Genomic DNA, 23,260 nt, shown 5'->3' on the forward strand with positions numbered 1-23,260 from the left:
GGATGCCCAAAACTATACATTCCAACTTAGAAACATTTAAAATTTTATTGTTAAAACAATTTGTATTTTCTAATAGTAAGTCTTATCTAGAAAATCAAAATCAACATAATTTCAAAAGAAACAATATTGTAACTTAATAAAAAATTGTTATGCAAAGTTTGATTCATTTTAATATGCTTAATAATAAATCATGTTTCTTGAGTTTTTGTTTTAAATTCGAAACACTTACAGACACTTGACTGTTATCGGTGCACAGGTGCTTGTCCATAATAATACATAACTATATTGGTTCGTACATATGCTTAATAATTTACAAATTGTAAAAAAGATTGTGACTATACTGATTTGGAGCAAAGTAAAATAATTAAGTTTAAATAACATAAAAAAAGTATTAATTATCCAGATAAAAAATAATCGTTTTATTAAGTTTAATACATTAAACCAGTAAAGTCAATAAATTTTTAAAATTTTATACGTGTTTCAGAATGTAAGGGACAAAAAAATTAATATAGAAATTAAAAAACGTGATTTAAAAAAAAAATTTAAATCGAAACTTGTAATAAGTTAGACCTTTAATTTTTTTATTTATATTATTTCAATAAACGAGTTCTATTTACTTTAAAAAATAGTTATGTATAAATTTAAAAATCTATAAACAAGGCCATGCTTTGTCTCACTCCACTTCCTCTTCCTGAAACCTACAACACAAAATTAAATTTCTTCTGGAATACACTTGGCAGGTTTTCTGACAGCCCGCAAGTTATGATTTAGATGCGATTTTTTGCACTTGGCAACCGATGCAAATGCGAAATCGCCCTTTAACCTGCGGAAAACGTGTGTCAGGCAACGGGGAACCGTTTTTATTTTTATAAAGACAGTCTTGAACAAAACAAAACAAAAATATTTTTGTTTACATTTGATTTTGTTATCACTGAACGATCCGTGTGGGGTCATGATGGATTATGGACGCAAAACTATAACAAAACCAATTATACAATAAATTATGATTAAAGAGTATAAAATGTAAATGAAATATTTCTTAGTTTTGGATTATATATATATTTACTTATTGTAGCTTTTGTCATTTTACATTTCTCAAAGATTAAATACTTTTTTCTATGTTTTATACATTTCATCGATAAGTAAATAGCAATTTAATTTTATTTTGTCTTGAAAATATGTTAACTGTTTTTGATTTCATTACTATCGATATTTGATTTTGAAAAGTGTTCTTTTTAAAATACGCTAAAAAATCAGAAGTCACGAAATTAGCAAAAAAAAAAAAAAAAAGATATCGATACCTAGAAAGATACGATATCGATAGGGCATCGCACAGATGTTTAGGATACACCACTAATCGCCGAACTTTTGCAACACTTGAATATTCGACGCCGTTTACAAAATCTTTAAACAGGAAAAGCCAAATCTTTAATCGTCCAGGAGTCTGGAAAATCGTATCCGTCTGCTCGAGGTAAATGTTGCGGAAATTTAGAAGAAAATGGCTTTTTGCCAATTGCGAAGAAACAACCTGCATACTAACAACCTGTTAAACTTTTTCCGAAAACAAAAAAATAACAGCAGTTCGGGATTTGAGAAACTTTGGAGTTATCTATGATGTCTATGTGTGGTAATTAAAATAAACAATACTTGATATATGTGCGCACGAATCATGAAACGCAGGCGGGCAATTTCGGCGGCGGAGGATCAGGAGCATGCAGGGGAGGAGGTGGCACAACGTCCTCAGCAACCACAACAACAATATGCTGACTCTCGTTTCACCCGAAATCCAGCGGTTCGTCGGATTTCCCTGAACGATTATATGGTCATGTCGCGCCAATTGCAAATCAATCGCATTGGCCAGAACAATCAGAATAAGGGGGTGGCCAAGATGCTGGTCCTCAAGGAGAATGGTCCGCAAAAGATCATCACCATGACGCTGCCCAGTGTATCCTTCACGGTTCAGGATATCCTACAGCAGGTGGGCTATGAGTTCGATGAGAACACCACCATCGATTGCCTGGAGAATCCATCTGGTAATATCCATGTGGTGGTCTCCGTTGGCTTCACCATGACAGCCACCGCTGCCGAGATGGCTGCCCATGCGGACGAGATTAGCAGAGAGCAGCAAGCTGCCACCAGCAGGGTGGAGAAACCCGAGGAACCGCCAACTGATCGAATGGATGCCCATTGTCAAGCAGCGAGTAATCAGTCGCAGGTGCCAGGAGTTGGTACAGCCGGCAAGCGACTTCAACTTGAGGAGAACAACTCTACCACTGGTGGTAGACCAGAAGCTTCTCCAAAAAACCCGAAGAGCTCAACACCCCCAAAGAAATTAAGCCACAGCAGCGACTCCAAGTCAAAGCCTGCAACGCAAGCTGTTCAATTCCTGTCTGCTGTCAGTTGTAGTTCGAGTAGAGCCCCAATTTCAATATCAGAAATGGCAGAGCAAAGGCGTTTGCGCAGGGATCGCAGGTATCTGCCAAGCCGGTACTTTGACGATGACGATGATGACGATGACAATGATGAGGATGAGGATGGTGTGGTGCTCCTAAGCAGCGACGAGGATGAGGAGACCAACATCGACGAGAGGCAAACGGAGAGGAATGCCGCCGATGCGGAGAGACTGAAACTGATGGAAGAGACGTCGCAGGATAAGAAGCCGCGTCAGCTGTCCGCCGACGAGGATCTGACTTTGCTAATCTATCCGCCCAAGGGCACCGGCGGCCTGTGCATCACCATGAAGGATTATGTGTGCCTCAGCAGCGGCAATTATTTAAATGACATTATCATAGACTTTTATCTGCTTTGGCTAAAGAATACGGTGATACCAGAGGCTCAACGCGACCGGACACATATATTCAGCACATTTTTCCACAAGCGTTTGACGACTTTGACGCGTCCGATGAACATGAAACAGACGGCCGCCCAAAAGCGTCACGAAAGGGTGCAAAAATGGACACGAACTGTGGACATTTTTGACAAGGATTTCATAATAATACCCTTCAACCATCAGGCCCATTGGATTCTGGCAATTATATGCTTTCCCAGTCTTAGGGGCTCGGTGCCATATGATGGTCATGGTGATGGTGGCGGTGGCGGTGGAGGTAAAGGTAAGGATGAGGATTTGACGGATGACAAACCGGTGAAGCAACCTGTGATCCTCATCTTTGATTCGTTGGCGGGCACTTCACGTAATCGTGTGATAGCCATACTGCGTGATTATCTCACCTGTGAGTACCAGGCAAAGAAGCCGAATGCGCAGGCGCACATCTTCAACAAGGATAACATGCCCGGGCATCGTGTCGAGGTGCCTCAGCAGGAGAATCTCACCGATTGCGGCCTCTATCTGCTGCAATATGTGGAGCAATTCTTTACCAAGCCGATCAGAGACTACCGACTGCCCATCAAGGAGCTGAGCAACTGGTTCGACCTGCTCACGGTCACCAAGAAACGCGAGGATATTGCCAATCTCATCCAGCGTCTGATGGACGAGGGTAATCAACAGCAGCAGCAGCAGCAGCAGCAGCGGCGGCGCATTCTGCCCGTTATCAAATTTCCCACACTTAATGGTCAAATGGTTAAGGACTGAGGTCGTAAAGGATAATTTTGTTCAACACAAAAGGGTATAATGATAGCCAAAATTTGTTTGTATAAATTCATTAACTTCGCAGGCATTATTTGCCTATCAAAATTTGTAAATTTGTAAACTCCCCAAGCGTTACTTACCTATCAGCAATATACTCGATTTGAAATTACCCTTTACGACTGCGTTTGCCAATCGACACAATAAAAGTGAAGTAAAATAGAAGTGAAAAGGGTTCATCATTAGGAGCAAAAAGGTAACCAAGAAAGGCAGAGGGTAACCAAAACGAGGTAATGCTAGCCAAAAGAGAAAAGGGTGGGTCATTAGCCACCAGAGTTGCGTGGTAAATAAAAAAAAACAAAGCTTTACACATTACCAAAATTAATTTAATTAGCTAGCAACTTGTAGATTGCAGGGTATTACCGATCAGCATTATACTCGTTTCTAAGCCCACATGCATACACGCACACTAACAAACACACACACGCACACACACACACATAGACTAATGCTTATACGATCTCTGTGTGTATTGGTGGGGGTTCGGCGATAATAAAATCAAGCCATAAAGTCGCGCCGGCGATTCTGTTGACGTTCAGTTGCTTTGAAGCGATTCTTCCAATCAGACGAACGCCGGAGTTTGCCGAGAGGAAAATACAGAAAAAAAAAAAAACCAAGTAAAAAGGGAGTGAGAAGAGAGAGGTGAAGCAAAGCAAAGCAAAAAGCACAAGCGAATACCGAGAACAAGGCAAAGCGCGCAACACGTGAAGCAGCAGACGCCAATTGATTTTAATTTCGAGATGTCCACCGCAGCCACAACAACCACATCCAGTAAGTTTATCCAGATCTTGAATTTCCTCAAATAAACACAAACGCAAACATAGCAGCATATCAAGTTTACCTTATTCCAGTGAATTCCCAAAATAATGAACAAAAATATAACAGAAGTCCTTAATAGAACTATGTATTACATATTACTCCGTAATATTCTCTAATTTTCCAAGTTTAAAAACGTTTAAATTTTAATAACTAATATTTTCAATGACAAGTTCGTGCTCAAACTTAAGAAATCACAAAATTATATCAATTTGATAATAAAAAAAGTTGACGTTAAGGTTATATAAGGACTTCTGTGTACATATATATATATATTTTTTTATTAATTTATTGATATTAATTAAAGATATATGTGCATGTATGAAATTATTAATAATTCAAAGAATATATTAATAAATTAAATAAATCACAAAAAGTTAGTGAATTCTTAATTTGTTATTTTACAAAAAATAATTTTTTTTGTATCTTAGTAATTTAGGTCTTAAAACCAAAAAAATAATAATCAACTCGTAATGAAAAATACAAAATGTATGTTTTCTATAATGATGTTGATAACGATCTGTTTTTTTGTAAACAAAAATACTATTGGCCTGTTAATCTTAAGATGATAATTTTGTTCTACCAAAATATTGCTAGGAAATAGAAAGGTCGGAAAGTACAAACCAAAAAAAAACAAACAACACATTAAAATATAGTAATATTGAAATGATTACAGTTTTTACTTAAATCTCATTTTAAAACATTAGTTGTGCCCTAAAATTAATATATTGAAAAATTCGCACAGTTGATGGATACAAGCTGGGAAAGGTCCTCATCGAGGGCAAAACCAAGCAGGTGTACGACCTTCCCGAGCATCCAGGCCTATGTCTGCTCTTCAGCAAGGATCGCATCACTGCGGGTGATGGCGTCAAGGCCCACGATCTGGCGGGCAAGGCGGAGATCTCCAACACCACCAACGGCCAGGTTTTCCGATTACTCAACGAGGCCGGTGAGTATACTTACATACAATACATATATACATAGTTTATGACTATATAGTTTACCTATTCAAAGTTCACATTAAAATAGGAAAATTCAATTTTTAGTTCATTATTTAGTTCTAAAACTACTATTTAAAATATTTTTATATTTAAATAAATAAATATATCTCCATAAAATGCAGTAGTAAACCCGAATCCTTTAATAGGGGAATAATAAATGACAAAATTTTTGACAATTATGATTTCCAAAAGTCGACTTTCTTAAAATCTATATATTGAAATTAAGGCAAATTTATTTGTTTCACTTTTGGTTTTTAACTTCAATGTGTTGCTACTACCTTAGTAAATATTTATACTTTTATGGCAATGAATTTATTCACAGCATTTATGTTTTCTAAAAACATTAACTTTAAATTGAATTAAAAAAATTGTTAAGGCAAGCCTGATTTGTCAGGCAATTACATTTGTTGTACTGCCTTTAGGAGATTGTATATGTCTGCATCCGATTAGCTTACCATTTTAGAGGCATTAAACAGTCTAAGAAGTTTAAAAACAATATACGTGAGTGTATAATAATGTATTCTGCCTTTTATTTTAACAGGAATTCGCACCGCCTATGTGAAACAGTGCGGCGCCAAGGCCTTCATCGCCCGCAAGTGCCAGATGATACCAATCGAGTGGGTTACGCGACGCCTGGCCACCGGATCGTTCCTTAAGCGAAATGTCGGAGTGCCCGAGGGATACAGGTTGGTATGGCAACAGTTGGTGTACGTCTCTAACTGGGGTTATCATCCAAATCGATCCGAAACGAGCCGATTCGATCTCTCTTATCTGAACACACTTGCGGTAAACAAATTTAACTGCAATCCGATGCACTGCGGCAGGGTCAACATTCGCTGATAAGCCCAGATAGAGATATTCTCCCCCCAAAACCCCTCGCAACAAAACACTGCTAGAGTCATCAAAAACGAAATGTGAAATCTGTAACTCAAGCCGGACTTTCGTCAAAACAACGCCGATCTCCGATCAAACCTTTGTCACTCGATGTCATTTCAAGGCACTAGGCCTTTTTATGGCTTTATTCATACCACCATTGCCAACAGCTCCGACTTTATGAGATTGTCACATTAAGTGTTTGTGGGATGAAACTGACTTCGATTTGCTTTTATCGAAACTTGAACTAAATTATAATATTTTCTAGTCTTTTTCCTTGCAATACATTCAACTTGTCGTGTTAAATAGTCAAGCTTAAATAATGCTGCATAATATCAGAGATCGTCTATATATTTATGTACATTAACTTTGACTTTATATTCTTTTCCACCCCTTTTTTCACAATGTTTATGAAAATTAAAAATAATCTTGGCTTATGTTGAAAATATGTAACCTTGATTATTGGCGCATACTTGTTTAATTCATTATTTAAATTTTGTATATAATAATAATAATATTTTACTTGGTTTAAAATTACCCTTTCTTTTTTTATGATTTTATGATGACAAATATCATAAATATTAAAAAAAAAAAAAACAACCTTAAATAGATAAAGACAATCCCTTTGCATTTACTTTTTTATTTGTAGTTATCTCCCTTTGAGGCAATTGATTTATTTATAAGTATTTTTGTGTTACTGAAATAAAGCCCATAAATAAAATTAAAATTTTATTTTTTAGATTCTCGCCGCCCAAGCAGGAGACATTCTTTAAGGATGATGCAAACCACGATCCGCAGTGGAGCGAGGAGCAGATCGTATCGGCCAAATTCGATCTTAATGGCTTGTTAATCGGTGAGTCTTTTCATTCAATCCATACTTGAAATATCAACTAACCACCAGAATTCTTAACACAAAACAGGTCAAGATGAGGTTGACATAATGCGTAGAACCACTCTGCTCGTCTTTGAGATTCTTGAGAGGGCGTGGCAGACAAGGAACTGCGCACTTATTGACATGAAAGTGGAGTTTGGTATATGCGATGATGGCAATATTGTGCTGGCCGATATTATTGACTCTGATTCGTGGCGCCTGTGGCCAGCCGGCGATAAGCGCTTGATGGTGGACAAGCAGGTGTATCGCAATCTGGCATCCGTAACTGCCAGCGATTTGGAAACGGTCAAGAGGAACTTCATCTGGGTGGCCGAACAACTGGCCGATATTGTGCCTAAGAAGGATCACTTGGTGGTGGTTTTAATGGGCAGCGCCTCAGACACTTCGCACAGCGAGAAGATAGCCACAAGCTGCCGATCCTTGGGTCTGAATGTGGAACTCCGGGTGAGTTCTGCCCACAAGGGACCGGAGGAGACGCTGCGCATTGTCCGTGAATACGAATCGGTGATGAGCAATCTTATATTTGTGGCCGTGGCTGGACGCTCGAATGGATTGGGACCCGTTGTTTCCGGCAGCACCAACTATCCGGTGATCAATTGTCCGCCAGTGAAATCGGACAATATGCAGGTGGACGTGTGGTCCAGCTTGAATCTGCCATCGGGCTTGGGCTGTGCCACTGTCCTCTATCCGGAGGCAGCTGCTCTGCATGCGGCCACTATCCTGGGACTTGGCAACTTTATGGTCTGGTCGAAATTGCGTGTCAAGGCGCTCAACAATTTTGTCACTTTGAAGAAGGCCGATAAGGAATTGCGCGGAGTGCGAAATGCTTAGTTTTCTAATGGAGAATGGAGATCAACTGGTAGTCACCTGGAGATCCCAGTGGATATCATCCGGAGCCATATAGAGATCCTTTGCGGACCAACATTTAGCAATCGTCCAAGGATCCTTTTAACATCATGCGCAGATCGCTTCCTTTGTTGTTCCTTCTCCTCTCTTTGTTTTTTTTTTTTTTTAAATCTTTTTTATTTTTTTTTAGTATTAAGAAAGCATGATATGAATTAGTTGTACCCCGTTTTTTAATTGGGTAACTCGAAATACCTAATAATAAATCGAAAACCTTAAATGTTAAAACTGTATGAATATTTTGTTGGTTAAGGGAATCATCTAGAAATAAATGTTTGTGCGTAAAGATCGCTTGGGATATCTAGATAGAGAAATCGTAAAGCTAGTTAGTTTTATCCAGCTATACTCCAAGTTGGTTTCAAACTGGAACTTCGAATCATGTTTTCATCCCCTCCTTTATTATTTATAGTCTTCAAAAATTATTACATTTCTAACATCTCGTATTTCCACTACTAAATGCATTTAATAAAAAAGGTAAAAGTTTATTCAGTAAACTGCTTCGAGAAGGTATTTTCAAGGGCTAACAGATAATATTTTTTAAAAATCAATCGTGTGAATATAACTTAAGTTTAAGTTTTTAATTGGCATACTTTCGGGCTGACTAGAGTATTAATATTTGCTCGAGTCGGTGACTAAGCTGTTGGCTGCAATTCCGTTGACGCACTTACTTAAGCCGTGGTCCTCGCCTGCAATTAGCAAATAATGTCCTCTTTGGCCTTTGGCTTACCACAATTAGTGCGCTTTTCCTGCGCCACGTGTACAGATTAAATGTTAAATGAGCAGCTTATACAAGTAAAAAGTTTGACATACAGTTGATAGCAATAAAATGGCAAATTAAATTGATATTGGTTAAAAATATATCAAATTAATCCAATATGAAATATTTTGTGATATAATAACAAGTCCTTTTATTTAAATTTCAATACAAAATTAACAAAAAAAAAAACTTCATTCAACCTAAATCTCTTGGTATAAATATGAAAAAATGCTATGTTGGTGATGCTATTCAGAAATAATCCAAATTTTCCACCAAAAAGCGTAGATTTTTCGCCCAAAATTATCAGTATTTTGGCCATACCAAAACAAATAATGATGTAATAATGAAATGCAATATCTCGTTGAACTCGTCGCCAAATTCCAGGTCGATTGGCATTCAATCCTGGACTTATTTAATTTTGGCCCATTTTCGAAATATAAAGTAAAAGAAAATGGACAAAATAATAATGCTTGTTGAATAGTTATGGGCATGATTAAAACAGATCATCATATACACAAAACAGTCTTCCTTTAGGCTGTGCGTCTAATTTTGGTAAATTTACAACCAAAATCTGATAAGAAAAATTTTTTTTTTTGTACCGTATCCCTATTTGGTTGCCAAAAAGATCTGTACTTTTTGGAGATCGTTAGATTATGTCGGTAGCTGGATAAAAATAGACTTTCTTTTATTTGTGCGTCTAGTTTTGGCCAAGTTACTACAAATTTATACATTTTTTGTTTTACCAAGAGTTATAATTCTGATTATAATCCTTTATTAGTTTTGGAATGAATTCTTGCCAAGAACTACTAAGCTTGTGACGTCAATTACAAGTATTACAAGTATGTAAAAACAAGATGGGCACAAGCTATATACATACATACATACATACATATGTAGATATATGAAACTTTCGCTGGTCAAAGGATCTCCGGTTGCCAAGACAAATTAACCAGCCATACAAGGAAAATCCTATTAAAGATGGAGATGGTTAGAACCGGGGAAATATGTGCTAAAGTGCGCCGGCCAAACTCGGGTCAATTAATCATACTTTAGTGTTTAGCAGACACCACCACAAAAATACAAACACAAGCACAAACACAAGCAACGAAACAAATGCATGGAGCACAATTCATAATAATAACAATAATTTAGCATAAGATGGAAAAACGGGTGGTGGGGGGAAGCGAGACGGCGAATGTACACATTAAAAGTCAGGGTCAAAGTGTGGCCATTGTGTTTGCATCTCCCTCTGGCGCTCTGGTCTCCTCCCCCATTTCCCCCTCCCTAAATGCTCACAAGTGTCTGCTGTTGTTCGAAACAACAATAAACAAAAAGAAATATGAATGGCACAGCAATGTAACAAAATATTATGAAAAATAAAAAAAAAATAAAAAACCAAATAGGAGCCAAACAAAACATCACCGAGCGACTCTCTTTGGTAATACCCTAACTAGTACTTTAGTTTTCAACAATTTTTGTTTTAACAATTGATTTTAAACTACCACATTTAACATCTGTATTTAATAAGTCATGCGGCTTATATTGATTGTGTTTCCAAATTGATTACTCCTTCTAGATATGTATGTATGTATGTATGTTACACCTTAAATACAAAAAAAAACACTTAATAATTTTTGGGGAACCAAAAATACCTCATTTATTAAATTTTTCGAGTTAATTTTTTTTTCTTAAGCCTGCCCCCATCTTTAGCCACAATTCGTGCATGCCCTTTTTCTTTTGGGGTTAAAGTGAGTGAAACAACAATATTGGCGGCGACGTCGGGCCGCTGGGGTCGCAAGTACAACTACAACTGCAGAATACAACGACAACAATGGCCGGCAATTGTTTAGCGACGTCGACGTCAATGACGCAGCGCTATGTTTGCGGTGGATGTTGTTGCCTTTATTGCTGTTGTAGCTGTCTTCCTCTCCACCTTCCCGCCATTCCCCCATCTCCCCCTCTCCTCCACAAAAGCCGCAAGGGGTTTCTTTATTGTTTTCTTGTTTTCTGTTTGCCGATTCGGTTTTTTTTCTTAGTCTTTTTTTTTAAACTTTTTTTTTTGCACATAAAAACTGTTTTGTTACAAGCGAATGCCGATCGCAGTCGATCTTTCTACACGTTTTCATTATCATTTACTGTCTGCCTCTCGCTCACTCCGCCAACCCGCTGCCGTCTCCTTCATTCCTCCAGCAATACAGTATTAATTCTATAATTTAAATTTAAGAAACATGCGTTTGTCAATAGTTTCAATAAATAAAAGCACCCTTTAAAATTTAAGATTTCGGATTCTAAACTCAAAGTCGAATTTATTTTAACTATAAATAATAATTTTTAGCCATATTTTGGTTTTTTCACAGTTGAAGATTTCAGATTTCGAATTCTAAAATCTTATCTTTTGATTTAAATTGCATATTTACACAGGAGGAGGAAACATACATACCTCATATTTCCGATTGGTTATTTCCTATTTTTTTTTTTTGCGCCACAATATTTATTATTGTCTTTTAAATTTACTCTTTTCTGCAACTCTCTGCATACAAAAGCTGTGTGAGTTTGCCTTTAAATGGCTTTACTGTAACCATTTGGCGAGGCAACTTTTTCAACTTGTTGCTAAAAATATGCAAGACAGTAAAAGGAAACCGGTTCCCCTCTTATACATTCTTATATTTATGTATGTATGTACATATGTATGTATGTATGTATGTATGTATGTATGTATGTATGTATGTATGTATGTATGTATGTTTATGTGGATATGTCTATATATAACTGGTTGTTGCTGGGTGCCGAGCCACTGACCGGAGGTGTGGATATGAAAGGGGGTTTCGGGAAAGGGGTACTGGTCGGTGAAACTGGAACTGTGACTTGATTATTCAGTCGGCCCAAGAAGCAAACCGATCCGTGCACAAATAAAGCCGAAGAAAAATAAAGAAAAACAACAGAGGGACAACAACATGCAAAACGCCAACACGTAATACAAGATCGTAAAGCGGTTGCCATAAAGAGAGGGCCGAAAGGAGGTGGGGATGGATGGGCAGCATCGGTTACGCGCGCAAAACCGGCAATCGGATGGGACTGTTGGCCCCGGGTAAAGTGCACTTCCCTTGCAAATATAAAGTTTTTATTTAAAATAAATAAAACTTAATCATTTTCAAATTTTAATAGAAAATCGAGTTAGTAAGCGAAGGTCTTGATGAATACGGATCATTGTTCGTTTACTAAATATTTCCTCATTGATAAATTCGAAACAAAAAAATTCAATTTAAAGACGTTTATAAATAGTCATACATACATACATTTGTATCTTGATCAAATTGTGTACAATATTACTGGTACCCACTGTACCTTATTGTTGTTGTAACAATGTCGATTGTTGTTCTAGTTGTCGTTGTTGTTTGTATTGCTGTTGTTGTCACCGCAAGTTGCGCTACTTTTCGCTTATACGGCTTCTCTGTCTCCCTTACACTCCCTCTCCCTCATTTTTTTTCATTTGCTTCTTTCTTTCTTTTTGTTGTTTCTTCTCGCGCTTTCCGCTTATCTCTTGCAATGTCACCCACCAGAAGAGCCAGTTGTTGTAGATTCAGGTTAGGTTTATTGCTCTCCCTCCTCTTTCTACATCCCCCCGTAACGCCCATTATTTTTTTTTTCCTCCTCCTCTCTCGCTCTTTCTCTCCCTTTCTCGCGGCACCCATCTTTGTTGATATGGCTTAACTGTGAATTGGCCGAGCGGCGAACAAAGATCACATCAACTTTAATTGTTGGTTAAAGCAAAAAAAATGGGAGAGGAATAAACCGGGAGGTAGGACAAGTGATAAGCCAAAATAAAAACCGAGCGCGATAATACAAAATCTAAATAAAAACACATCAACAAAAATTAACAACAACTCTCGAAACGAACAGACATGTGTTTAAGTAGGGGATTCGGGGGCATTACGGCGGGTTATGCGGGATCTATAAATTGGAAACAGGGGAATGGGGAGGCGGGGTTATGACACAGGGGCGAATGATCGCATTCATTGCGGTTGGGGAAATCACGTTTCCACCTTATCTACGGAACCTGGCACCGATTGCAACATAATTTATTTGGATGATTTGTAAGTCACACTGTGTGCAATGCAAGTTTTCTATAGTATAGGTTTAGTAGACTCATTTATGATACTTTTATGTACAGATGTACAAACATATGTACCATTTATTGCATATTTGCCAATATCCAAACCCCAGTACCCCAAATCTTATTAGCAATGTATCTTTAAAATAACAAATAAGAAGAGAATCCCACTCTAAGGTTGGTTCCAATTCCACAAATCTATTTAGACTATAGCGATACACAATCTTAATATGAATATTTACACTTTTTGTGTGTATATGTATATTTAGTTCATAAAAGTACTTAATTTAAGCAAGGTAAAGATATTTTTTGAGCACTCAAAACAAACATATCCAAACCTTTATGGGGTCGCTCACGTTGTTTTGAATCTTCTACCCCGTTCTGAGAAAACAAATCCCACAGGAGGTCATGGAGATTACATAGATATGTAAGCTTCGCAGGATGACGTCAAAGGAAGCTGGCTGGTAGCATCCCTCTTCTTATATGAAACCATGAACTACTGAATTCGATTAAATAAAAATCGAACAATAAATATGGAACAGTCTCTATACAACTTCTTAACAATTCAATAGTTTCCCTATACATAAATCCATTGTTTAAGAACACATCAAATACATTAAATGGCGTTTCCTTTATTTCATACTTTAAAATTATGTATGTATGTATGTTCAAATATTTATGCACCTTCCGTTTTTGGATGTTGAAAGTGCTTTCCTTATTATTTTTTATTCTCTGAAATTCTTGATTTCAATATCGACCTAGCTCCTTAATAACATAATTATCACTATCAACGGTCGAATACCCACTCTTTAAACATTGCACTGCTTTCTTTGCTTTAAAATACTAACCCTAACCTATACAAACCTTACCTAAATCGCTCACGTTATTTTGACACGCTCATGTGGTTTCAAACCAAAATCGCAGGGTAAGGACACGGGGGCCTGCAGAAATGGATGTTATCCAGATTCACAGCGAGCAGTCGAAGGGAATTACTGCCAGGTAAAAAAAAAACTTTTAGCACGTGGTGAGCGCCGCTGATGTTCGCTGAATCTTAAGCGGATTATGAGACGTTAACCCCCCTACCCCCAAACCTTAAACCCCAAAGCTCCAACGTTGTCACATTGATTGACCCGTTTTTTGCCCCAACTCTCTTTTGCTTTAAGTCGCAGAATATTTTTTGCATGTCCAGCTTCGGGTTACGCCACTCCTCCGTTCAACCCTCCCAAAACCAAAACCCCCGAGAATTTCGCAGTCCACTCTCAGTACGCTATCATTTTATTTCGCTTTTTATATTATTATTCTTTTTATTTTTATTTCACCCTTGCTGGCGTAGATGCACCGCGAAAAAAAAATCAGGTCGTCCGAAATTGTTTTGATTTATGAGTTGCAAAAAAAATTGAGCTATAATTCGTATTTAAGAAAACCACATTATTATTGTAAAAATTTGTTTTTTTCGTTCTAAGGCTTATTAATTACAGTTTTTTTTTTAAATCTATTGATGTGATTTTGTTTTCTCTCGGTGTGTCTTTTTCTTTATTTATTTCGTTCGTTTCGTTTTTCGTTTCGCCTTGCGCCCTCTCGCTTGCACGCATCAGTCTCGCGTCTCAGCCGTCTGTCCTTTCCCTCTCCGCCTTCTTCTCTTTCTCTTCTCCTTCTTCATCTTCTTCGTGTGAGAATTTTGTGTGTATGTGTGTTGAAGTTGAATGTGCCGGTTTGTTCTGTTGGCTTGTTGTTGTTTTTGACGTTGGTCGTGTCATGTTGATTTGTGAGCTCTCCCTCTCTCTCCTTTTACGTCTGCGCTAGTTATTTGGTATGCTGTCGTGCTTCTTCTTGCTCTTCCACTTCTGCTTCATCTTCACACACACTCGCACACGTATATATATACAGCAACTACGCAAACAACATCAAGACAATGCGCAGTAGATAACAAAAAGCCCTCTCCCGCTCACTCTTCCTTCCACCAGCGCATTTATATATAAATTACGTGTGTCTGTTTGTATCTATGGCAACACAGCGTGAGATATATACGAGTACGTATGTAATGAATGTATGTACGATGTATCTACGAATGTGTGTGGTGCTTATGCAGACAGCTGCTTTGTGTGTCAAATTGTAGCGAAAAAAATTGTGTTTTTTTCGTACCAACGCGAAGAGGAAGAGCGCTTGAGTGGGAGGAGTAAAAGTAAATGGAGAGGGTGAAGAGTGAAGAGAAAAGAAGAAGATGCAACCAAGCGGTAAACGACCCAGTGGCGAACTTGGCGAATTCAGCAGAATACAATAATTTAAATCGAACACTATTAGATTAAAAATAATAGTACAATTTTACTTTGCAGTACTAGTATTTGAAACCGGTTTTTTACACTAGCGAATGTTCGTTTGTTCAATGTTTTTTTATGTCTTATTAGATAATTATAATTGTTTAAAAATTAAACAGATTTGTCTTTTTATTTTGTCGAAATTAATTTCATACGTTATTCAAAAATTTAAATATCCTTATATTTCTTTGTAATTGGAAGAGAATCGTGAAATTTCGCACAGCGATGTCTGTGTTTTTTTAGCTATCTTCTCATTTTGCTCTTGCTCTTTGCTTTCTTCTCTTCTCACCCAGCCCCTTTTGCACAGTAGGCAGTGATAAGATCAAACACTGCAATTTGTTAAGGCCAACAATAGAACGTTTAGTTTTAAATTTATTAATGGCACTAAAAGCAGCCAAAATATCTCTTAAAAACCAACAATGTATTTATTACATAAAGGGTCTATAATTCAATTCTGCTCCAAATGTTTGTAGATAAATAAATATTAAAAAATAATTGTTCCCTTACGCTTGATTTTTTTGCTCTTCACTTCATACCATGTTTGACCCATTGTGCGCTGTTGCCGTGCGGCGCTGCTCAAAAACAACAACAAAAACTCCTTTCTGACGCGCTGGCTTTCTCACATACTCACTCGCTTACTCACTCACCCACCATCTGTCCATCTCACTCACGCGTGCGACTTTTCCTACTGTTTGTTTTTGTGTCTGCCGGCGTCGCTCGATGGAGACTGCGCGGTTCGCAGCGCAGCGTTGCCAAACTTCATTTCGTTGTTTGTGTGTATGTATGTATGTTGTGTTTATATCAGAAATTTCCATTTAATTTTTTATTTAGGTTTCTTTTTTTGCAACGCTTGCGTCGCTGTACATGTGTGTGTGTTTATTGGTATACAATTTTATGTGTGTGTACTTTAGTTACACTTTCAGCTGCTGCTTCCAAGCCTTTTTCCGTTTATTCTTTTTGTTTGGCTTTTGTGTGTTTTGGTTTCTACGTCACACCTTTTTTTCGGGCGAGAGAGAGAATTACTGCATAGGCCTGCGAAAATTGGCAGCAAAAATCTCAGACAGGGGTTGTTTTATTTTATTCCATTCTTACCCCCCCATTTTTCGTCGACTTTTTCGCATAGCCACAGGTGTCGTTGCGCAGCGACGTCGACGCCGGCAGAGGCCCGGGCTGCGACAGAGTGTCATCTGTCAAGTTCAGCTCTTCAAATAATTTAATAAAATACAGAAAAAAAAGGGAAATTAACGCAACAAAAAAAAACTTTGCACCTTTGTGCAAATTATTTTGTCGTCAAAAAGTCAACCTTAAATTCAGTCGCTGCCACAGTCGTCGCTTCTGCCGACGACGACTGCGCCTGTTGAACGTGACTCATGGACTTAAAACTTAAGTTTTTCCTTCAACTTAACGTAGAGCCCATAAAACCAAAATACATACATACATATGTATGTAGTATGTATAAATAAATAAACATCTAGTGTTTATATATGTATGTATGTTTGTACATAATGTAAACATGTATTAAATATAATTAGTGAAATTCAAATCTAAGCATTGACAATAATCAGTCAAATCATTGCTAAATGAATAACAACCAACAAAAAAATGGTTTATGAAAAATGAATGAGAGCTCAGCTTTTTTGTTTCTATTTTACTTGATGACTAGTGCCTCAGTCAAAATTTCAATTGTAGCACTGACATGTTATAATAATCAATTAAATTAGAAAAAAAAGTCTTATATAACACAAATAGGAATCGCAAAGTTGAGTTTAATGAAAAATGTATGCAAAATTAATGTTTCTTATTTTTGTTTAATTTGTTTATACGTAGTTTGTGTACGTGTGTGCACTCAAACAAACTTTGCTCCCTACACTTGACCTTGTTTTGCCATTTTCATTTTGTGCCACAAACACACACAGATGGGATGGATTATTGCGGTTGACTACGACCAAAAACTGTTTGCCAGAGGAAAAGGGCGAAGAAGCGACGGAGGAGAAGGAAAAGGGTAAGGGAAAGGAGGCAACATGTCACAACCAAAGACGCTGAGAAAGGCAAATGGCGACAAACATACATATGTACATATTTACATACTCATACATCACAGTGGACATCTAAACTTTTAGACATGCGAATTTTCCAGAAACTTCAAGTTTAATTTTAAATGCACTCGCCAAAAAGTCAATATAAAAAATAAATAATATGGTAACGTTATGCAAACGACATTCCAAATAATATAAATAAATAAATAATATACAAATTGAAACCAATTAAATAAAACCAAACCATAAAAAAAATTGCAAACATTAAAAAAATTAGCTAGAGATATATGTATGTATACAATATACACACATACATTGTACAATATAACAAATATTAGGAGGAAAACACCATTTATTAAACCAATCTGCAATTGGAAGTCTGTTAAAACCAAGTTCTACAAATTCTTCTCAGTGGGTTACACCAATATTTGAGTTTTGTGTGTGTGTGTGTGGAAAAGAAGGGGAAAAAAAGGCAAATAAGTAGAGGCCAGTAATTTGGCTAAATTTGTTTTTTTTTTCTGAGACGGCATAAATGCCGGCTACAACAACTGTAACGACATCAAAAGCGAAAAACCCAAAAATTGAGCAGGCACCAAAAAAAGAAACAACTAAAACGGCGAAATGGCTACACAGAACGAAAAATGGGTATGTTATGATGATTTATGTATATGATAATTTCACATATTTTGCTACAGATGTTATAGCAATATACTCGAAATAATATCCATGAAACCAATAAATAATTAAAATTCTTTGGGCATCAGTGAGACCAGAACTCGGCCTTTTGTTACCAATCTGGCTTGAGCAAATGTGGTTTTAATTTTGATTAATTTACATACATATGTATGTACATACATGTACATATGTACATATAATTCTCTTATCAAAATAACGTGAAAACTAAAAATACATATATTTTTTTTATGTGTACGAATCGGCTTGAAAAGCAAAGGGATAGAGGGAAAAAAGGGTGACGGTGAAGAAGAGGGTAACGAAGTAACGACCAACGGCAATAAAAATTCAGAGCAAGGCGAAACAAAAGCAGGAAGGACAGGGCAACAAAGTTATTAATGACCGCTGCTGCGCTGCTTTTATATTTTCTTATTCCCTTTGGTTTTTATTTTTCTTGCAAATAAGCAAACAAATAAAAAACTTCAGCAAAGTACAAAAAGAATGAAACGCCAAGAAAGAGAATAAGAAAAATGAAAACCTCCACATGTGGAAGACAAAACTTAAAGCATATGCGAAGAAAAAAAAACAGGCGAAAGAACAAGAGTCAGGATGAAACAGGGCCCAAAACACTAATCCTTAATCCTGGAGGAATGCGACCCGCACCTCTAATCGGTTTTCGAAAAAATTAACCCCTTGGATACAAATAAATACTTTAAATACTATTTCGACTGTCTGATTATAATGCATATTAAATGTTATATATTTTTATAAGAATTTATTTACATATACATATAAAATATTTTAAGTCTTTTTTAAAAACAAGTTATTTTTTTTTCTTAGTTCATAATTTTGATGGGAAATAGAAACAGGTTTTTCTAGTCTTAGTCGTTAAACCTCACAAGGGTTAAGGTTAACAAATTAAAACCACAACAAAGGTGTGAGCAAAGGCAAATAACAGTTTAAAATTTTGATCAAGTTACAAACGTGCATAAATAACTGCACACAATGGGTGTAGAGATATGTATGTACATACAGACATACTACATATGTATCTATGTACATATGTACATACATACATATCTACCGAACCCATAAGACAACCCCACTTTCTTATTTTTCGCCCTTCTGTAATTTACCATCCACTACTCGCACCACCTGCTCACCGACAGAAAAAAGAAAAGCAAAAAGAAAACAAAAAGCAAATAGAACCCGACCTAACCGAAAATCACACAGACAAAAAAAGCGGTTAAAATATTTTTTATATACAATATAAATATGTATAGTTTAAAATCGAATGAGAGTTTAACTTTTTAATGTTTAAAGTTTGTTTAACACCAAAAATAAAAAATTAAAATATTTTGTTAGTTACTAACATAATCATGTTTCATTTCATAACATATATGTAAGTTTATTACAAATAATAGCACATGTTAAATTATCTTTATATTCAATGAACGTAGCAATAAATGTTATTTTTTTTCTGTGCAGCGATAATAGAGCAATGTGTAAAAGGGCAAGAGAGAACGGGCGATAGAATGTGCGAAAGAGAGAGGCGGGACTATAACGGCAATGGCAATGCCAACAAATTAAAGTTACTAAAAGAAAGAGAGAACACAGCAGCGACGCAAAGAAAGCTAAACTAAAAGAATAAAAGAATCGCAGTAAGCAGCGCAGCAGCAGAAAATCAGAAGTAGAAATGGAAAATGGAGGGAGTCTGAAAAAAAGAAGAAGAGAGCGGGGGATCCGCATGCAGAACCACTCACCTCACTCAAATTAAAAATGAATAAAAACCGGTTCGGGTTATACAATTCTTTTCTGCTCCTTCCTTTTTTTTTTCTTTCCCCCCTTCCTCTTTCCGTCGGTTTTTCGCCATTCGCTTTGCATTTGCCATTTTTGCATTTTTACAGGAGACTAAAATGTCATTTTTCGGTTTTTATAAATAACCTATGAAACAAAATATTTTTTATTTTAAGTTCTGTATTTTGTGTACATTCGTATGTTTGTTTATATGTACATACTTGTTATCTCTTGAAGAAAAAATAAGTAATAAGTACATAACCTGTTTAAGGTTTTAATGGTATATTTATTATGCATTTCAGACGAATATTTGAAACAGAACTTTTTTACTTTTATATGTACATATGTATGTGCATACATATACACATACATATGTATATATAATATATATATACATATATAAACATAAAAAAAGTTTTTTTTTATTAAATAAAATTGCAATTTGAGTTTTGTTTATTATTTAGATTTAGTTTTAGTTACAAATATCCTAAATATTCGATTATTTTGTAAATACATACAGCAAACTTGGCCAAAACTCCACGTAACTCCCGTTTTGCCCAATGCTAAATACATACATACATATATGAGTTCGATAATTCGGGCCCTATTTTCCGCCCGGAATAAAGCGGGCCTCGAACGAAAGACGATTCATGCGGCCGTAAACCAATACTTCGCTGATTATCCGTTCGGCGAAGAGCCGCTGATTCGGTCGCATATGCCGGAAGTGGGTGGCCATCCGCCTTCCGATCAGCTCGCATTCGTTATCGCTATCGCTTTCAAGGCCCCTATTATCTCTATCTCTATCTCTTTCTCTTTCTCTATCCCGATCTCGGTTCTATCTCTATCCGGGATCTCCTCTACTCTACGCTTCCTCGCTGTCTCGCCGTAATCGCTGTCATTGCTGCTGCGTCTTCGCCGGATCCGGATACGACGTCCGGTTTTGTCCGTAATTACTTCTCTGCCCACCAATTCCGAGCTATTTCGTGGCAGAGGACTCATATTCTTGCTAGTCCCCGAATATGATGGCTGATAATCGTCTGGTTTGTGTTCCGATTTGAGGCGTGCCATCGACGTTACGGATTGCTGGTCAGGTTCTGGTTCCGGATCCGGATCCGCCTCGCCATCGCCCACAGCCTCGATGCGTAGTACGTCCTCTTCAGTTGGAAAGGGCTCCGAAAAAATGTCGTCGTCCTAAAAATACATTAAATATCGAAATTTTACAAAAAAAAAAGAAAAAAAAAAACAACTATTTTGTATAATTACATATCTAATTATAAAATTATAAATATTAAATTAAATTAAATATTATATTTAAAAAAATGATTATTACATAAGCATTGAATGATTAAAAAAAAAAACGAAAAACATCGTAAAAGTTTTGTAATTTTTACATAATATCATACATTTATGATTTTTTAAGCTTTTGTTAACTTTCCAAACTTTTGGATAACTCACATCGCTGTCTATTTGATGGATCACGTGATCGTTATCGTTATCGTTATCGGACTCTTCGGTAAGATCGGCGTCCATGTTTGAGTGTCCTTCTTCACTTTCATGCTGCTGCATATAGTCCGGGCTGTCTGGTTTTTGTTCATCTTGGTATACTGTTATGTTTTCATAATCCCGTTCTTGACCCGCCGCTGCCACCGTCTCGTTATCCAACTGGAGTTCCCCCCGTTTCAAGTTCAAATAGAAAATCGAGCTCTTTAAAGTACCAGAGCGATGGCACATAGGCGTTATCACTTTCGAGTACCTTTCGGAGTTCGCGGCGGTACGATGTCCGAAAATTGTTTATCTTTCGTTTCAGGGTATGGATATTGGCGTACCGGTCGGAAACTCGCAATAGTTCCAAAAGGCGACCGTAGGATTCGTCCTTGAGCTTGCGATCTCGATACAGCTTGCTGCGCACTAGCCACAATTCGGGCATCGAGCGGTACATGCGAAAGAACTCACTCCAATATTCGATCGCTGTGTGACTATGCTGCGACATGTTGAACGGCTTGCTGACGGCCGACGACTGACTGACTGACCGACTAAATGTCCAATGTCGTACGACCGCGTTTGTCGTACGACCGCCGTCAAACCGCTTGAAACGAACACTATGCCTGACAGTCAACCCCTTTCGACTTTACGACTTGTTCGTTATCCCTGCACTCTTCGCCTTATGCCGATTCTTAATTTGAAAATGTTAAAAGTTCAGGGCGTTTTTAAAATGAAAAACAAGCTACGACTGGATTAAAAACATAATTACATATATATAATTAAAAAAAATGAATATGTATGTATGTATGTACCAAACAAAATTATCTTTACATTTTTTTGATAATGGAACTTTTACTTTATATATGTATGTAAGCCAGGATTATGAATTAATAAAAAAAAATAAGTAGAGGGTTCACAGTTGATGTTGTCAGTTCTAATAAGACTTCGTTCTTGTTATAATAGTAATAAATAATATAATTCTGACTTATAGTAAATCAAGTTTTTTTTATAGCTTACATTTATGCTTGTCTCATCGGGGCTATCGTCCATACTCTCCGATTTTACCCTGACCGGCGATTGTATGTTGAGAACGGGCTTCAGAAAGTCCATTAGGTGGAACCACCAGAGACGCGGTTGATAGCCATTTTCGGAGGCCTGTATCTTCTTGATCTCGCGACGGTAGCAGCATCTCAGGGAGTTTATCTTGCGTTTAACGTCCTGAACCGAACAGCCGCCGTTGACGCGTCGCAGGATTTTCAATAGTTCCTGATAGCCGGGTTCCTTTTTTTGTTTTGATAGATAATCGGTACTACTGCTATCCCACAGGGCGGTAAAATGTCGATAACAACTGATGAACTCCTCCATAACCTCGGGTTCATCATACAAATTATTAGCGCCCATTGGCGACATTGTTTTGCACGTTCGATTCGAACGACTGACTTTGAATGACAGAGTATGATGATAAAGGGATTGGTATGATGTTGCCGGCGTTGTGTATGATACGGTATGACAAGCAAATACAACGTGTGTGAGCGGCCTTTATTCGCACTTTTTCTCTGTCTCTCTCTCTCTCTCTACTTCTTACTCTCTACTTCTTACTCTCGCTCTTTGCTCCTGTTATTTATTTATGTTTGTTATAAAATGTCGCCGCTGCAGCAGTCGGTTTTTTTCCCAGGCGCTGTTGCCGATTTTCATTTCGCTCATGCTCGAACATGTTGCGACGTTGCCGCTTTTGTGTGTGGCTGTTATTTTTGCACTGAAAACTGGCAACGTTGCGGGGTGAGGAAAATGAAATGAACAAAAAAAAAAGCGCTTAGAAAAATGTTGCAAGTCTTCCGCCGGCCGGTTGCAAACAACAACACAAAAAGGGGGAAAGAAAAAAGACAAGGAAAAAGTTAAGAAATAGAGAGAGAGAGAGAGAGAGAGAAAATAAAGGGGTAAAAGGGATTGCTAGCAGACCTA

The 23,260-nt window shown here is 37.1% G+C and overlaps 3 protein-coding genes, 1 long non-coding RNA gene and 1 pseudogene across 5 annotated transcripts; 2 read left to right on the plus strand and 3 right to left on the minus strand.

Annotated features, from left to right (window-relative positions):
- Nucleotides 1-1,338: 1,338 nt before the first annotated feature.
- LOC128264582 (uncharacterized) lies at nucleotides 1,339-3,808 on the plus strand. Of its 2 annotated transcripts, none has more exons than XM_053000137.1 (2): nucleotides 1,339-1,471; nucleotides 1,579-3,808. In XM_053000137.1, the coding sequence occupies exon 2, from the start codon at nucleotides 1,655-1,657 to the stop codon at nucleotides 3,587-3,589; it is 1,935 nt and encodes a 644-aa protein (XP_052856097.1). In that variant the 5' UTR covers nucleotides 1,339-1,471; nucleotides 1,579-1,654; the 3' UTR covers nucleotides 3,590-3,808. The 2 variants fall into 2 exon arrangements, with proteins under 2 accessions (XP_052856097.1, XP_052856099.1); XM_053000139.1 differs by having other exon boundaries at nucleotides 1,344-1,471; nucleotides 1,582-3,808.
- Nucleotides 3,809-3,954: 146 nt separating this feature from the next.
- On the plus strand, nucleotides 3,955-8,356 carry LOC128264583 (bifunctional phosphoribosylaminoimidazole carboxylase/phosphoribosylaminoimidazole succinocarboxamide synthetase). Its single transcript, XM_053000140.1, has 5 exons — nucleotides 3,955-4,414; nucleotides 5,205-5,408; nucleotides 6,002-6,146; nucleotides 7,074-7,186; nucleotides 7,254-8,356. Exons 1-5 carry the CDS (start codon nucleotides 4,384-4,386, stop codon nucleotides 8,054-8,056), a joined length of 1,296 nt encoding a protein of 431 aa, XP_052856100.1. The 5' UTR covers nucleotides 3,955-4,383; the 3' UTR covers nucleotides 8,057-8,356.
- A 5,897-nt stretch (nucleotides 8,357-14,253) lies between these two features.
- LOC128264581 (uncharacterized) lies at nucleotides 14,254-20,034 on the minus strand. Its single transcript, XR_008268750.1, has 2 exons — nucleotides 19,783-20,034; nucleotides 14,254-14,996 (listed from the first exon to the last, which is right to left on the minus strand). It is a non-coding gene; the product is annotated as an uncharacterized LOC128264581 (long non-coding RNA).
- Nucleotides 20,035-20,263: 229 nt separating this feature from the next.
- LOC128264570 (uncharacterized) lies at nucleotides 20,264-21,981 on the minus strand (annotated as a pseudogene).
- LOC128264591 (uncharacterized) lies at nucleotides 21,945-22,708 on the minus strand. The gene is made up of 2 exons (XM_053000154.1): nucleotides 22,316-22,708; nucleotides 21,945-21,989 (listed from the first exon to the last, which is right to left on the minus strand). The coding sequence occupies exons 1-2, from the start codon at nucleotides 22,706-22,708 to the stop codon at nucleotides 21,945-21,947; spliced, it is 438 nt and encodes a 145-aa protein (XP_052856114.1).
- Nucleotides 22,709-23,260: the final 552 nt, after the last annotated feature.

The sequence above is a fragment of the Drosophila gunungcola genome, unplaced genomic scaffold (assembly GCF_025200985.1).
Source record: "Drosophila gunungcola strain Sukarami unplaced genomic scaffold, Dgunungcola_SK_2 000074F, whole genome shotgun sequence".
Lineage (NCBI taxonomy): Eukaryota > Metazoa > Arthropoda > Insecta > Diptera > Drosophilidae > Drosophila > Drosophila gunungcola.

Excerpts from the sequence above, each read along its gene's own strand:
- LOC128264582 (XM_053000137.1), top strand. The coding sequence starts at position 1,655 with ATGTGCGCACGAATCATGAAACGCAGGCGGGCAATTTCGGCGGCGGAG.
- LOC128264583 (XM_053000140.1), top strand. The coding sequence starts at position 4,384 with ATGTCCACCGCAGCCACAACAACCACATCCA. Across the intron at positions 5,409-6,001 it reads CCGATTACTCAACGAGGCCG|GAATTCGCACCGCCTATGTG; the intron begins GTGAGTATACTT and ends TTATTTTAACAG. Across the intron at positions 6,147-7,073 it reads GGAGTGCCCGAGGGATACAG|ATTCTCGCCGCCCAAGCAGG; the intron begins GTTGGTATGGCA and ends TTTATTTTTTAG.
- LOC128264591 (XM_053000154.1), bottom strand. The coding sequence starts at position 22,708 with ATGTCGCCAATGGGCGCTAATAATTTGTATGATGAACCCGAGGTTATG. Across the intron at positions 21,990-22,315 it reads CCGATGAGACAAGCATAAAT|AATCGGCATAAGGCGAAGAG; the intron begins GTAAGCTATAAA and ends TTTCAAATTAAG.